Below are 17,123 nucleotides of genomic sequence, written 5' to 3'. Positions count from 1 at the left end.
TTTTTCTCTATTGATGGGAACAGAGAGAAAGGAATAGAAACTTGAAGATCATTTATAAACGGTTAATTACTTAAGTTTTAGTATTTTTAATTTGATCCCTCATCAAATTAGAAATTACTATATGGTTTCCATACAATATTTATTTTCATGACATATGTCTTTAACCACATCTTTAATTTAGTCATATCACTTTATTATTTGGTTTTATAAATAATAGCCCTAACATATTTAATTATGTGTCATATATATGCATGAGCTAAAATTACTAACAGGACGAAGCTGATGAGGAGTTTATCATTAAATATGTTTTTGGTCCCTCAAGTTTCAGCGAAATTTGGAATTAGTCTCTCATCAAAACTTTTGACCAATTTAGTCATTCATATTTCAAAATGCGTGAATTTAGTCATTTTAACCAAATTTTGTTAAGTTTATTTGACATTTCAAGCGCATTTCATGATAGTATTTAAATTATTTACACTGTTTGACACATTTTTTCTTCAATGTTAACTTAAATACTATCATGAAACGTGCTTGAAACGTCAGATAAACCTAACAAAATTTGGTTAAAAGGACTAAATTCACGCATTTTGAAAGATGAAAGACTAAATTGGTATAAAATTTTGATGAGGGACTAATTCCAAAATTTACTGAAACTTGAGGGACCAAAAACATATTTAACCCTTATAAAAATACACATTTGATTATCAATTTTGTTGAACTCCAATCATGTATCAATTATTTTATTTTATTTTTATACTATAATGTATAAACTAAAAACTTGGGCCATATGCATGATGCGTATAAGATAACCACGAAGGAAAATAAAATAAACACAAAGCATTGAATCCAAGTTTTTTCCGTGAAAACATGTCTCTCTATTTCTTACCCATAAATATATCCTAGTATTGTTTTTAAGAATTTCAAAAATTATAATGATATTTTAACTCATTTTTTTTATCTATTTTTAAACTATCATTTAATCATCTTTAAATTATCTATTCCTATTTTTTTAAGTGATATAATTTGATAATCTAATTAAAATGATAAGTTAAAAGTGAGTCAAAAAAAAATAAATTAAAATATTATTATCCTTTCAAAAATTGTGAATGCGGTTCAAAAACTTTCCTACGTAAAAATTATAAATAATCATTACAAGAGATCCACCTAATCAATTAAAAAGTTTATTCATATATTATTTAACAAAGATGTTAACAGTAAAAATTTACATCTTCTTTAAATAGATATCGAAACAGGTTCTAATTTGTGAATCAATATGATTTATCATAAATTCGATAAACATTACGGTTTGAGTTAGTTGGATTAAAAATATATTTTTTTTAAATGTGGTCCAACTCAACTTAGTTTACTTAATCTGTGATTAAGTGAGTTGAAATTGAGTTAAAATTTAATTGACTCATAAAATAACCCATCAACAATAGTTTTTTATTAGTTTCTTACAAGTTTTTTTTACAAATTTTAGTAATATAATGATTTACTTCTTCATGATGTTGATAATTTAATTTTTAAATACTAGAAAAAATGTTTAAATAATTTGTGTGTTTGATTTATTTATTTGCTAAGTTGCATAGATTTACACTTTAAATTTTAGTTATTATCTTTATAACAACTAGCGAAAACACAGGCGCTGTCGCGCCTGTGTGTTCGCTTTTTTTTACGTATTTATACGTATAATATTAAGAATAATCGATTACAATTTATGATGGGTATAAGTAGATTGGTTGAAAAAGAAAACAGTAAATTACTAATTCATAAAATTATATATCAACTAATATTTAATACATTTGATCAAGATTTGGAGTTAATGAGTTATATGTGATGGAGTCAATGGTAGGTGTTTATAAATATACAAACTATTTTAGTAGGTGTTTATAAATATACATTCATTAAAAGAATGAAATATATATTTCATACATACATGATGCAGAAAAAAATAGTAAATGAAAGTATCATATATCGACATCCTTAAACATTTCTTTAATTGGGAGGCCAAATAAAGATTGATGTCTAGGATGTGTTTCAGCTTCCCTGCATTGTAAAAAAAGTAAATATTATTGCTAATATATATGCAAATAACAGAAATATTATGTAGCAATTGAATTATGTATAGATAATAAAAAAAACTTTATTTACCTTTGGAGCAGTCTTCTTAATTCTTTGTAGAAGACATGGTCCATAAGTTGTTGAGTTTTAAAGAACTAAAAAATATCATTGAATAATGTTATTTACTTATGAGTCATTAAATGTATATGTAATGGTATACAAATATTGAAGAAATAGTAATAACCTCATTGATGCATATATTTTGATAAACACAAAGATTGTTGTTGTAGCGAGTATGGATTGGTAATGATTTTTGTTGTTTCCTGGTAATGGAAAGAAGTTAAATAAAAAAGAATAAAGATTTTTTGTGGTATTATAGAAGAATAATGGAAGAAAGTATAATGGAAGAAAGTAAATAATTTTAAATGTGCATAATACCTGCATGTCTTTTGAGAAAGTAATTCTCGTTTGATTAGATTTGAAAGTTGTGTTTTATCAGTTATCACAGTGGATCCCCAACCAATAGAATAAATTTTCAAATGATGAATCTACAATTGAAGAACAATATATGTAAACACGATGCACAATAGAGTTGTATTGATATATGTAAACATGACATATTATAATTGAAATGAATTAATTTGATTACCTTGTTGTCTATTGGCTTAACCAATGAAAGTGAATATTCATCCTTCCAAGTGTTCCATTGGTTCATAAATTTTGCATTCTACAAAGAAAATGTCAACTATTGCAAGATTGGGAACTAAACTTTTAAAACTACACTTATCGCATATCACCTCTTGTGGTATAAATGTGTGGAAATGACTTACATGTAATTCTTCATTGAGGTGTAAGTTGTCCTTAGTTATTATCGTACCTGCCAGGTATAAAATAAATATGATGAATTTTATTTTCGTAGTTGTAAATATAAGTATAATTGGGTAGAATATGAAAATATAGTCATTTTAATGACATAAATGAAGTAAAAAACGAACAATACCTAGTTTTGAGATAACAAAATTTCCTTATAAACAACATTCTTGGTAAAAATGCCTTCTTGTCCTTCAAGGTGTCCTTCTTTAATAAGGATTTTTGTGGAAGTTTGAGAAACACCTCTTGATAAAGCAACATATAATTGACCATGGCTAAAAACATGTCGTGGAAGGTAAATTCCAACGGTAGGTATAGTTTGTCCTTGTGATTTATTTATGGTAATTGCAAAACTCAATCTCACAGGGAATTGTTTCCTAATAAGCACAAAAGGAAGACCTGCACTCTCTGTTGTTTTATGTTTAATTCTTGGTAAGAAAGCTCTTTTTCCTGCATGGTGACCTGTCAATATTTCAACATCCAGCATGTTCATATAGAACCCACGACATAATAATCTTGTCCCATTACATAACCCAGATTTAGGGTCTATGTTTCGCAACAACATTAACGGTGATCCTTTTTTAACCTTTAAGTTATGTGGTGGCAAACCTCTTGGACAAATAGTGTGTAAGTACTCATGTTGGTATAAATGATATGTGTCTCCTTCAACCTCATCAAATGACAACAAATTACGATCTTCTCCTGGAAATAGATCGATAATTATGTCATTAAGTTTTTCTACATCTTCATTTTTTGGAGTTAGTATGGCTCGTTCAGCCATATAAGATGCATCCCATGTATGAAATTGTAACTGAGGAAAAGTTTGGTGTATGAGGTGTTGTATTGAGGTTTCTCCTTCCCATGATATTGCTAGTTGTTGGGGTATTTTAACCATGTCATCAACTTGTGTTGGTTCAATACCATCTCCAATGCGCATGAGATATTCAGCAAAATTGTGATCTTGTAATGATCTCATGTTTTGTTGTAAATGTAATATCTTTGTGTTACTCCATAAATGAGAGTTAATAATACAGGAAGAAATCATTTGTGCTTTTGTACCTTTTTGAATAACTGGCAGTACCTGACGAAAATCACCTCCTAATATGATCACTTTCCCCCCAAATGGAGCATCAGAATCTAGAATGTCCTTTAATGTTCGATCTAGTGCCTCCAAAACATATTTGTTAATCATGGGTGCTTCATCCCAAATAATTGCCTTTGCTATTTTTATTAGTTTTGCAAGATCTGATTGTTTACTTATAGAACAAAACGAACCGGCCTCGACATTGATAGGTATTTTAAATCGAGAATGTGTAGTTCTACCACCCGGTAATAATGTTGCTGCTATACCAGAGGAGGCTGTAGCTAAAATAATTTGACCGTTGCTCCTACAATGTGCAATTAAAGTACGATAAAGAAATGTTTTACCGGTTCCGCCTGGTCCATCCACAAAAAAGACTTGACTTTGATTACGGTTGATTACATCTAAAATGGTATTGAAGGCAATGAGTTGGTCATGATTCAATTTGTGTACATTGTCAACATCTTCAGTAGGTATCTGTATTGATAATTCTTCTTGTATAATTCTTGGTACTGAAGTAGTTGCCAATGCATCATAAGATAAAGGTGGCAAATCAAAATCCTTGATTGTTTTACCATGCTGAATTAAAAGGTCATTTAAATCCCTCAATAACATAGGAATCAAGTTCTCATTGACAGAAGTGTTGGTTGAAGTATAATCTTCTAGCATATAGGTGTGGAAGTGATTCCAAAGGCTTCTAACATCAGTTGGTTCACAAAAAAGTAATATGGTCACAAATAGTCTTCGTAAAGCATATGGCATTTGTAAAGTTGATGCTTCAACTAAGCATTCATGAATACTATTGTCACTTTCTAAAAAGCCCCATTTCTCAGCCGCCTTTTTGAATGTGTGACAATATGTTTCATTTGGTGATAATAGATATTCCCAACTGGTTGGTCCTCTTATGTGAGAAAGCAAAACCCGCAAGAAGAACTTATCTCCTTCAGAAGGAGATACAGTATACATTCGGCCGATAACTTTCTTGTTTGACCTTCTTGGATACCATTCCTTATGTCTATTATTCCAACAATAATGCTCTGGAATTTCCCGATACAAAAATGTTCTAGATTGGGGATCTCTTTGATTGAGTGCAAAAAATTGTGTGAGCATGGTTTTGGAGTTGTTATCATCATTCAACACGTCATTGATGTTTTGGTGCTTATAAAATCGCACTTGTTGTCGATTTGGTAAATGAATTTGCAATCTTTCAACAGCTGGATTCATTCGATAGATTGTAAATCTGAAGATTTTCCATAAAGCCTCGGGAGCACAAATCCATCTAGCATCGAGATATTGCTGGACTTCATCTATAATTGGTCCTCTATGAATCTCCATTGCTACTCAATCCGGTCCTTTGTAAACATACTTATACAAATATTTAATACTTTTGATGCTGCTGCAGACCTCAACATTTATATGACAGTCGTATTTTAAGAGTAACCAAGGATTATAAGGAACCACCCATCTATTGTCAACAGTCACATTTCTATTTATGGAAATTGGTTCATCAAAACGTCTTCTATATTGTGGATATGAATCATTACCTTGTCGTGTTTCTTCCAAGAAATCCTTGGGAAATCTCTTTTGGCATTGATTGCGCTTCATACATGGTGATCTAGGATTGAGAGTTCCGCAAGGACCATGTATCATGTGTTTCAACACAGCTTCATGCAATTGTGGTTCTTCTGCCTTATTTGGTATTTCTGCCCTCACAATGCTATCATAATCTTGTGGATCACGTAACTTATCATTATTATCTAAGATCAATAGCATATGTACATGCGGCAACCCACGTTTTTGAAATTCAGTAACATACATATAACTATTAACTTTTCCGAGGACTCCTTTATTAACAACATCTTCCTTCAATTGCTCAAATTTTGCTCGAAAGATTCTTGTGAGCAAGTCAGGGCGATCTTGTGGAGTTTGTTGATTTTGTAGTTCAGAAGAAATTTCACTCCAAGATGGATTGCATGTCATTGTAAGAAAAATATCAGGTTTTCCATTGTGAGCAACAATTGCCATACCATCTTGATATCGTTGTGTCAAGTCTCGACGACTACCAATAAATGACGATGGTAATATTGTCCTCTTTCCAACAGTATCTTCAAAGAAATGAAAGAGTGAATGATAATATAATTAGATGTAATAAATGTTGTTTTAAATATATTTACCTGCGTGAGTTTGTCCTTCATGCAAAGCATCCTGCAAACCTTGGTACACTTCAGCACGAATGTTGTTTTGATGATTACGAATCCATCGTAACCTTCCGGTCTCAATCTTAACGTAGTTATCTACAACATATTGTTGTAAAAGTCGTCCCGCTTGTAATATTACAGACTGATCATTTGGACGAATCTACATTAAATAATCATGTGTTTCTAAAATATGTTAGCCTTCTTAATATTACATAATTTAATGAAACTGGGATAATTATGATAGAAGTTACCTGAAGCATGAAACTATAATATTCTCGGCAAGAGATACTTTGGCCATTATGATTTTTTGTGTTGGTGTCCCAGCCATATGTTCCAAATGGAAATAATAAAGGATATTGTAAAGGATCATAATATCCTACGGTTTCTTGTATGTTTATTAAATTTCCATCATGACCTACAACTTTAATATCTCGGCCACGTGCCATTGATTCTGTGTCTGCAGTAACAATAATAGCTGCTACTTGAGATGCAGTTGGAAGATTATACTGTGGTTGATTCGCAGGACGCTCTTTAATGAGTAAAGAACATATCTGAATATTTGGTTCTTGAGCAAGTTGTCGAAATACATGCACAAAAGGATTGCACCGGTGTAATATTTGTTGCAATTTATGAACAATAGTTTGATGAAGTTGAGGGTTTTCCAACATCCTATTTTGTAATTCATGTTCAGTGTCATAAATGTACAACTGCAAAAACCGGGGTCTGGACCCATCATTTGGATAAAATCCTCCTATCCTATGATAGATTGCACCTTGAGCACGAAAACTATATATACCACGACCATTTGCTACTATAGTTTCATCCATATGAACACCAAGAGAAGTGAATGAGAAGACATGATTGTAACTTCTTATATGTTGTCTAAAATGTCTACTTTCAGATGTTTGATCTGAAAATATTTGAAGAAGCTCATGTGGAGGAGGAACACGTGGAAGTAAGACTTTCCCACCAGAGCAACACATATCGCGCGATTCATGATAAAATAATCGTGCATGACAATATGGACATGTAGTTGGTGTAGACAATTGAAATTTGAGCATCGGAACCGTATTTAAAAAATTTCTAGCACTATTATGTGTTCGGGGGAATCCATGTAGCATATCTACATTATTGTGATAAATTGGAGGAATAGTAAATAATGTAGTATTATAAATTCCAAAAGTATGAAAAGTGCATTCTTAAAGCACAACATGTATTAATTATGGTAGGAAAAAGATACAAATAAGGTTCAATGGTACCAAAATTAGTATTAACTATTGATGGAAATAATTTACTAACCATGTTGAAGGGCATTGACGTGTGTATTACTTTGTCCTGCTTCATTATGATTACATCCTTCCAATCTTTGTGTAGGAAAACCATAACCTGTGTGGTATTAAATCAATGAAAAAAAGTGCATAATAAAAAACCAATATCACTGTAATAAATAAAGAGAAAATTAAAAACCATGATAGTTGGTAATAAAGTATAATCATATCTTGATACATAGAGAAAAAAAAGGAAGTAATTGCGAAAATTAACGATACTTAAAGGTGTTTTATTTTTCAACATCGTAATAAATTATATCAAAATCATAATTACAAATCCTATAATAGTAAATAAATAGAATGAAAATATTTTTTGAAATGGTATGTAAACAACATAAATTAACTATTGATGAATAAAGTTGACTAACCATGTTCAGTGCCAGTAATGTGTGTATTACTTGGCCCTGCTTCATTATCATTACGACCTGGAAACCTGTCAGTAATGTGCGTATTACTTGGTCCTGCTTCATTATCATTACGTCTTGGAAACCTGTCAGTAATGTGCGTATTACTTGGTCCTGCTTCACTATGATTACGTCCTGGAAACCTTTGTGGGGCAAAACCATAACCTAATATTTAAAAAATAAGATAAATTGTATTTGAAGCAAATATATACTTTACAGGAAAGAACTAAAAAGAATGTAAGCATATTCGGAAGGATTTTCTCGGCTAATGACATACAGTAGTGATGAGGTGGGTTTAAACCTAAACAAAGAAGTTGTATTATACTTTTTTGTATAGGGTTAGATATAATTTTACATTTAAGCGTAAGTAAATGTAATTATCTATGAAGTATTTTTAAGATTGTTAGAATACATTATTGTTTATATATGTTTTTTACTGTTGTACATAATACAAATATAGTGTACTAACCACAATCTATGTTACTGACAGGTGAAGTACTTGACAATGCTTCATATACATTATATTCTTCAAACCTTTGCGGTGCATGAGGAGAACCTGTTATGTGAAAGCATGAAGCATAATAAATATAAATATGTAAATATTTCATAAAATGGTAAGTAAATAACATGGATTAAATATTGATGAATAAAATTGACTGACCATGTAGGGTTTCAGTAATATGTGTATTACTTGGTTCTTCGTCATTATCATTACGTCCTGCAAACCTTTGTGGGACCAAACCATAACCTAATATTTAGAAGCTAAGTTAAATTTTATTTAAATCGAATATATAGTTTACATACAATAGTGATGAGGAAAAATGTGATGTTACCTGCATTAGTTACGGACCGAGCCATTTGTCGAATAGATGTCATTCTCAATCGGGGAGCTCTGTTTGGCATTTGGACAATGTTGGTTGTGTTTTCAGGATTATTTTTCCTTCTTTTAGACTGTTCAATAAGTCTTTGTTGGGGGGTCATTCTACGTCTTCTATTTGCAGCATTTATTCTCCATCTTTGTCTTTGTTGTTCTGATGTTGATTTGTTAGAAGGAATATTTTCCATTTAGGTATGTTGTCTATTTAAACAAAAAATAATAAATAATAAATCCAAAATTAATATAAATTTAAAAATGTATTACTTGGAAGAAAGTAATGAATGAAAAGAAGGACAATGAAAGTAGTGCATAATATGTACAACAAATAAAACTAAAAGAAGATAATGATATAGGAAGAAATACCTAAATGTGTGAGTAGAAAGACTACAAAATTTGATTTGATGTAACAATGAAGAGCAGCAATGCAAATGATGACAGGCTAGTTAGCAAGTTACTGAAGAAAAAAAAATTCATAATTAAAAAAAGTAATTTGTCAGTTTTAAAATAACACAGAATGTAAAAAAGTTGCTAATTTCTAAAAAAAATTGCTTAGTATTAGTATATTTTATGTTTTGTTTGGACATAAGGCTAGGGACATAGAGATTTGTACAATAATAAGAAGAAAATTACATCTTAAATTTCATATTAATACATGATTATACTGTTATAATTTATTACTTTAACACTAATCTTATTATAATATTTATTTTATATATTTATTATATTATAATATAACTCACTTATTTATAATAATATAATAAAAAATATTTATTTTATAAAATATTATTGTAAAAATAATTGTTAAAAATTAAACCGTTAGTTTATATATATGGACCAACAGATAAATTAAATATTTAAATAAATATTATTAATATCATAATAATTCTTAAATATTAAATTATCAATTAATATAATTACAAACGGCAAATAATTATAATAAAAATATTAAAAAAATCATTATTAATGGATTATACTTTTAACTGGATTTGGTCACATCTAAATTATAAATGAATCAGGTTAAATCTAAATTTCATCTTCTTTTTTTTTTATGAATCAAATTCAGATAAGTCGAATCAGTCCAATGGTTGAAAAAACTCTACTGTTACTTATAGTAGCATCTTCTTGATAGAGTAAATAGTTTGTTGGATATGGTTTAAATATACATAAAGGTGAGAATTTTAACCGAAGGAACAAATATTTAATAATGGAAAATCCACAATAAAGAACCACGAACATCGATTTGCATCTCATCATAACTATTTAAATTCACATGCCTAAACATTATTATGCATTGAATAGATTTAAAGATTTTGCAATTGTTATAAAATGTAGGCTGAATTAAAATGTAGGCTGAACTAATGGATATAAAATGTAGGCTGAATTAAAAAGTTTATAAAATATGTTTTAATTAGAACATTAAGATGTATACTGGCTAAATATAAATAAATCTAACATTAGTGCCTTAAGTTTTTTTGTTTCCAACCGTATTAAAATTGTTCAAGCATCTATTTTTAAAAATATTAAGTTTAATTGATTTCTATAAATAATCAAACTTAAAAACTGATGAATACTATACTCTTCGGTATTCTCTGTCACAAAATTGAACTTTAAAACACAGGCTGAATTATGCGCCTGTGTGTATTTTGAACTTTTTAATTCAGCCTACATTTTGTATACATTTTGCAATTTTCTGTTATTTTACAGTTTTCGCTCATCTTCTATCTCCATAACGAAAAACTTTACACTGTTCCTTTGCACAGTGCTTGATAATTTAAGAATTAATTAACCTTCAGATTTCAAAGTTAAAATAATTTAATCTATATATAAACTACAGCTTTTGTTTAGAAAATTATCTTATAGTGGCCACGGTACTTTTTAAAATAAATTAGAATACATTGCGTTAATTTAATTTGAAAACAGATATGAAATATATTACAATGTTCCAGATATGAAGTATCCTTAAGTTGGCTTTGAATCTGGCATGTTTTGGAGGTTCCGAAAGTAAGTGTTTTTGTTGTTCCTTTGTTCATTCATCTCCTTTTCAGGTTCGTTACTTTGTTTCATGAATTTAATTTAACGTTTTGATGCGTCGTTGTGCAGAAGTGATAGTCAAACTTACTGAGTTTTGCGGTTCGTTCGTGATCTTGAAGTGTCAATTACCCAAGGGAGACTTGGAGACCCTGATTTCCATCACCAACGAAGAAGATGTCGCCAACATCTATAACATAAATGAAAAAAGGAAATTGGACAATTACCCAAAGCGAATAATCATAAATGAAAAGGAACAATGGAAAATACCGTTATTGTTTTCTCCAATGAAGTCCAATGAAAATAAATAACATCGACAAAGTGAGTGTGAAAACAAAGACAATAAGCAACGCAAAACAACTTCACGAAAGGAATAGAAATGATGTGGTTGCAGAGAAAAACAAACTGTAAAATAACGGTTACTTTTGAAACAATTTTAAAAATAATAAATAATTTATTATATTATTAAAAAGGGTAAAATAGGAATTAAAGAAAGTGGACACAGAAAGGGGAATCCCCTTTATATATTGTTATAGATAATGTTTGGTAAAATAAATAAATAATTATAATACTATAAAATAGAGAATCGGATCAATTCATTTTCAATAAATATATAAAATAAATTAAAATATAAAATAATTTTAAATGAGTCAATCTACAGCTAATCTATCAACTCATAATAAATTAAACTGAATTATAAAATTTAATTCACCCAAACATAAATACTCTGAATTTGACATCCTAATTTTAAACAAGATGAGTTTTCTTAAAAAAAACGGTCTTTTATTGTGAAATAATGAGCACAAGGAAGAGTAGCTCCGACAGATACGAGAAAGATATTTCCAAATGATATATATAGTTTGAGCCAGCTCACCAATATCTGTACATAATATGATGAAAACAATGTACACACACTTCGACAAGGATGTGTTATTGTCTTTGTTCTTATATTTCTGTTTTTTTTTTTTTTTCATATAAAACTCATTTCTGAATTTAGTATTCCTTCCCCTGCTCACTTTTATATGTCTCTGTCTCTCAGGTTAAAAAATTATCATTAAATAGCACAATAATTGGTATGATTTATATGGTAATGAAAATTAACATCTTGTTTATAAATTTGTATTTTGCAAGAGTATATTCTTTGCATATAGTCAAAATATGATTACATATTAAATTATAATTAGTTATTGTTCTCAAATTTTAATATATTTTTGTTTTCAAATTTAAAAATAAATTAATATAGTTCTTTTAATTTAATTACATTAATATTAATTTTTTTTATGTTAAAAAATGATATTTGAGTTAAAATATGTTTAGAACGGTATAAATAACTCAAATATTATTTTATGACAAGTAAACAAAATGAAATTTAACGTATTTGAGTTAAAAAAAAATTATATTCATTATTTTTAAAGTTTGAAAATTAAAATATATTAAAATTTAAGAGGAAAAAATCATAATTTCGTATCCAAATTTTAATTACTTCAAAAATATTAACATCAGCTTCTTCTTTTATATTTAATATCTCTAAAGTATATGTTATACGGTGTTTCTTTATTTAGTGATTTATATAATGTCCAATATACTGTTTGGATAGTGATCTTCATTTTTATATAGAGAAAGAGAATGTAAAAAAATGTTTACTTTTTTTTATTATCGATTAAAAACATATTATAATAGATCGATTTAGTAACCCACATGTGTCCCACTTCTTTGAGGACCCAAAGTTACATACCTAAAAAAACTTAGGTGAGTTAATGACATAACTTAGAACAATCATGTAGAAGACATAAAAACCTAAAAGAAACTTTCAATCATGGCTGTTCTGCAAAAACTATACTTAAATGGGAAAATAGAAAAATTGAGTGAGTCACTTGCAATAATCAGTAATCAAATCATCCACACCATCAACATTCACACATCACACTCACAGACTTTCATACCCCAAGTTCACATAAAGTTTTTTTGGTTCCTTTAAAAAAATAAATCTATATTTTTTTATTTGTTTTTCTTTTCAAAGTTTAAAATAATATTTTTTTTCATTTCTATTAAAATAATTTGAATTAACATAAACTGATGAACTTATTATAAAATAGAAATAACAAATTTCATAACCATTTCACTGTCAGAAATAAAAGTTATGAAGTTTTTTGACTTTTGGAAAGAGATTAAGAAAAAGAGGAAATAGCTTACCGGATCCTCACTGTAGACAAACTAGTGCCTAAATTATTGCCCTTAATTGTAGGAAACACCAAATTATCATTCAAATGCGTAATCAATTAGAAAAATCCAAATTCTATAATAATCTGAATAAGAATTTAGATTTTCTGCTGATCTATGTATGATATTTCTGTATTGTACTTTCCTAATATACTAATTTATCATTAATTTTAACATTTTAAAATATATTAAAATATTAGTACAATGTATTTTTAATGTTCAAAAAAATAAAACCAAAGAAATTAGTAAAGAATCTGAAATCATTTACATAAATTGCGCATAATGTAATTCATTCTCAATTTCTCACTGCCTAGCAATGTTCTCTAAATTCCAACTATCCCTTGAAAATGACTATAATCTGTTGAGTTCTATGCAAAAGTTTCATAAACTCTTAAGCACATATATAAAGGATAAAATTATCCACCAATCTTAGTTATTTTGTCAACATAAATAAGAAGGTTCATTACTTAATTAAAAAGCTTAAGTCTGTTTCTACTTTTTATAAATAGATAAATTTTTACTTTTGTTTCTATAAAACAAAATTTTAATCGATAAAAAAATTTAAATTATTATTCTTAGTCTCTACAATAATGTTAACATTTACTTTGATCTATATGTTTTTTATTTCGAAATTTAATCTATAAATAAAATCTTAAATCACTACTTTTAAGTGTTATAGGAAACAAGTTTAAGGCTGAGCCAAATTAAATGTCATTAATTAAAGAGCTCTTGAGAAGATATAAGTATAAAAGATGGAAAATAGAGTCAAATATTGAGACATAAATGTGAATACTAAAGCAGAAGTGTCCCTACTAATTAATGTGCTGCCATAATAATCCTTGTTAGTTGGTCTTCTTTTTTTCTTAGCATTACCTAAAATACAAAGGGTAACATTAAAATTTAATTTTACATGATATCTTTTTGTGATTTTCCATAACTTCACACTTCTAGGAAGAATACAACTTTACAAAATTTACAAACTATACAAATAAAACTTCAAAAACTACAATTGAAAACAAAATTAAAATATAATATATATACAATAAATAAAAGAATCTCGTTGAATAATATCATAAATGAATACTAGTTTACAATTAAGTGTGGAATATTTCTTTTTACACTTTATAAAAAGTTGGTATAATTACTGAATTAGACTCCTAATTTTTTCGGTTTGGTTCAATTCGGTTCATTTATTATTGATTGATTCAATTTAGTAATCCAGTTATTTAAAATGGTTCAATTTGGTCATCTCCGTTAAGTTGAAGTTAACACCGTGTTCGTCCAAAACCCGTGTCAAGTGGTAAAATTTTTAACTTTTTTTTTAATTTTTTTTTAAATTTATAAGTTGTCACTTCTCTTCTCATGTTACTGTCGTGCCACGTCGCAGTTTACCGTATTGACACGTGACAGTGGAAATAGTTGTTTTCAACTCAGTCTTTTATTTAAATTTTTTGTTCAATTTAGTATCCTTATTTTTTAAAACTATACAATTTTGTCCTCTGTAATTTGAGACTAAATTACTTACAATTACAATAATTTTTTTGAATATATACATCAAATAACTCCACCTAAATATTCAAATTATTTTATTTTTAATAATTTTATCTATATAATTTTTTACACTTGAAAGTATTTTAAAATTATTCTTTTTGCAATAAAAGTGTATATGATACAGAAAGTTGTATCTTATTAATCACCGAAGAATTTTGGGGTGCCGTAGTAGTTGGGAGTATGGTATTTATTAGAAGAGAAAAGAGTGTGCTATTTTTATTGTTCAAGTATATGAAATTGTTCTATATGTATAAAAGATAAAGTTAGGCTCGTGAAGTAACATATTAATATATTTTATCTATTATTTTAAATTTAGAAAAGCAAATTATAAATAGAAATATTTTTATAAAAACAATTATTGCAGAAAATATTAGAAGGTAGGTTTTTATAGAAAAGTTGAAATAAAGCCAAAAAAGTAGTGTTTAGTTTTAGCGTGAAAGTGGGTGAAGACGAGTGGCGGAGAAATTTGTGCCATTCATTCACTTCACATCACTATTCACAAAGTGGACCTTTTGCGTCTTTAAAACTTCTATTTTTGTGCGGAGTTCAAAATTTTCAAAGGGCAAGTTTGATGAAATTAATAAGAACAATTTTAGAAAAAAAGAGAGAAAAAGAAAACTTCAAAATTAATAGGACCGTCATATTTTTTTTTTTTTTGTCTAAAAGAAGAGATGAAACAAAGAAAAAGACAAGTGACACCTTGCATTTTGATTCTCCCTTATTTACCGTTAAGATATATAATAAAAGAATAATAATTAAAAGTAAAAGTTTATATATTTATATATAATGTAAATAATATGATAGAATAAAACAATAATAACTAAAAATAATAATGTATAGATTAAATATTAATACAAATACTAAAATAAATAAAGTATAATAATATCAATTTTATCTTAATAAAAAAAATTAATGACATTCATAATAATTTTATCACAAATAATGTGATCATTTTATGATTGTATCTATTGAAACAATTTTTTTATCATCACATTAATCTATTGAAATAAAAGGTTTTAAATAATTTGATACTTAAACAATCTAGTCTTAATTGTCTAACATAATATTAATAAGAAAAATAATATATTTTTACCTAAACAAATAGTATTAAGTTTTGATATAATATAATAATAGTTTCAAGTCAAATACAATAAATAAAAAATAAAAGTGGAAGGGTTAAATATGTTTTTAGTCCTTTAACTTATAGTAAAAATTAGAATTAGTTCATTTTCAAAATTTTAGACCAATTTAATTCCCTATGTTTATAAATACATAAATTTAGTTTTTCTAATCAAACTTTGTTAAGTTTAGTTGACGTTTCAATGACGTTTCCAGTTACCATTGAAACGAAAATTGTCAAACAGTATAAACAACTTAAATGTTATCCTTAAGCGCTTGAAACGTCCTTGAAATGTCAAATAATTTCCGAGTTTGGTTAAAAAAGACTAAATCCATCAATTTCTATAGTTGGGATATTAAATTGGTCTAAAGTTTTGAAAAGAAATTAATTTCAATTTTTACTAGAAATTAACGAACTAAAAACGTATTTAACCCAAATTTGAAATATGAATTTGTATTAAAACACAACAAATCTAGTAGGTGTGTAACATTTATATTTTTATAGAATCTACTCTTTGTGTTTTTTCTGCATGATCTAATTTACATCATTTAACCTATCTTTACATCCTTTTACGATGTAGTTTACATTATCTACTCATTACATTTTGTTACATTTTATTGTATCGGCTAATATTTTTATTTTTACATAGCCTACTCAATAATTTTTGTTTCGCTCATCTTTTTATCATTAAATAGTCTATTATTTATAATTTTTCTACATTGTTTAACCAATGTGTCATTTAAAATTAAACTTAAATTTTTAATTTTGATTAAATCAATCTTTATCTAAAATAATTATATACAATAAATTTATTAAAAATATTTATAACTAATTTAAATAAATTTTTAATATAACACAACCAAAATATTATTGTTTAATTTTGTAAAATAAAATATTAATGTTAAACTTTAATTATATTTTTATATTTTAATAACCTCAAATTTATATAATAATATATCACGGATATCTATACTAATGTTGTACGTAAAAATAAAGAAAAATTATATTATAATAACTAAATTTTGATAATTTTTTTTATTATCTAAATTGTTATATTTTAAGTGACTTTCCATTTTTAAATTTTTTTTATTTTTTATATTTTAAATCTACTCAAAATATGTAACTTAAATTATAAAAGAAAATTATTAAAATTTAGTTGTTGTATAGTATCATTATAAAAAAATAAGAGCTTAGTCATCATTGAAGGGAAGGACTAAAGGAGCATCCAATGACGATACTTACTTTGATGTGCAATAAAATGAAGGTCAAACATAACATTCATCAAAATAGTAGTGTGGATGATATAGACAACTTTAAGTCGGTGTCATAGCTCTTCGTTTTTCCCAAAATATTGCGCTATGTCGTTTTGTGCGTAGAAATATTCG

General features: G+C 27.4%; 2 protein-coding genes across 2 annotated transcripts; both read right to left on the bottom strand.

Annotated features, from left to right (window-relative positions):
- Nucleotides 1-3,061: 3,061 nt before the first annotated feature.
- On the bottom strand, nucleotides 3,062-5,347 carry LOC114163661 (ATP-dependent DNA helicase PIF1-like). The gene has a single exon (XM_028047958.1). It carries the CDS (start codon nucleotides 5,345-5,347, stop codon nucleotides 3,062-3,064), a length of 2,286 nt encoding a protein of 761 aa, XP_027903759.1.
- Nucleotides 5,348-5,353: 6 nt separating this feature from the next.
- LOC114163660 lies at nucleotides 5,354-7,193 on the bottom strand. Its single transcript, XM_028047957.1, has 3 exons — nucleotides 6,462-7,193; nucleotides 6,187-6,370; nucleotides 5,354-6,117 (listed from the first exon to the last, which is right to left on the bottom strand). The coding sequence occupies exons 1-3, from the start codon at nucleotides 7,191-7,193 to the stop codon at nucleotides 5,354-5,356; spliced, it is 1,680 nt and encodes a 559-aa protein (XP_027903758.1).
- Nucleotides 7,194-17,123: the final 9,930 nt, after the last annotated feature.

Source organism: Vigna unguiculata, chromosome 9 (genome assembly GCF_004118075.2).
Source record: "Vigna unguiculata cultivar IT97K-499-35 chromosome 9, ASM411807v1, whole genome shotgun sequence".
Taxonomy (NCBI): Eukaryota; Viridiplantae; Streptophyta; class Magnoliopsida; order Fabales; family Fabaceae; genus Vigna; species Vigna unguiculata.
The sequence above is the reverse complement of the archived record's forward strand: the minus strand, read 5'-3'. Positions and strand labels throughout refer to the sequence as shown.

Coding starts and splice junctions, on each gene's coding strand:
- LOC114163660 (XM_028047957.1), bottom strand. CDS start 7,193: ATGTGTTGCTCTGGTGGGAAAGTCTTACTTCCACGTGTTCCTCCTCCA. Junction 6,371..6,461: donor ATTATAGTTTCATGCTTCAG/GTAACTTCTATC, acceptor TATTTAATGTAG/ATTCGTCCAAATGATCAGTC. Junction 6,118..6,186: donor TGAAGGACAAACTCACGCAG/GTAAATATATTT, acceptor ATTTCTTTGAAG/ATACTGTTGGAAAGAGGACA.
- LOC114163661 (XM_028047958.1), bottom strand. CDS start 5,347: ATGGAGATTCATAGAGGACCAATTATAGATGAAGTCCAGCAATATCTC.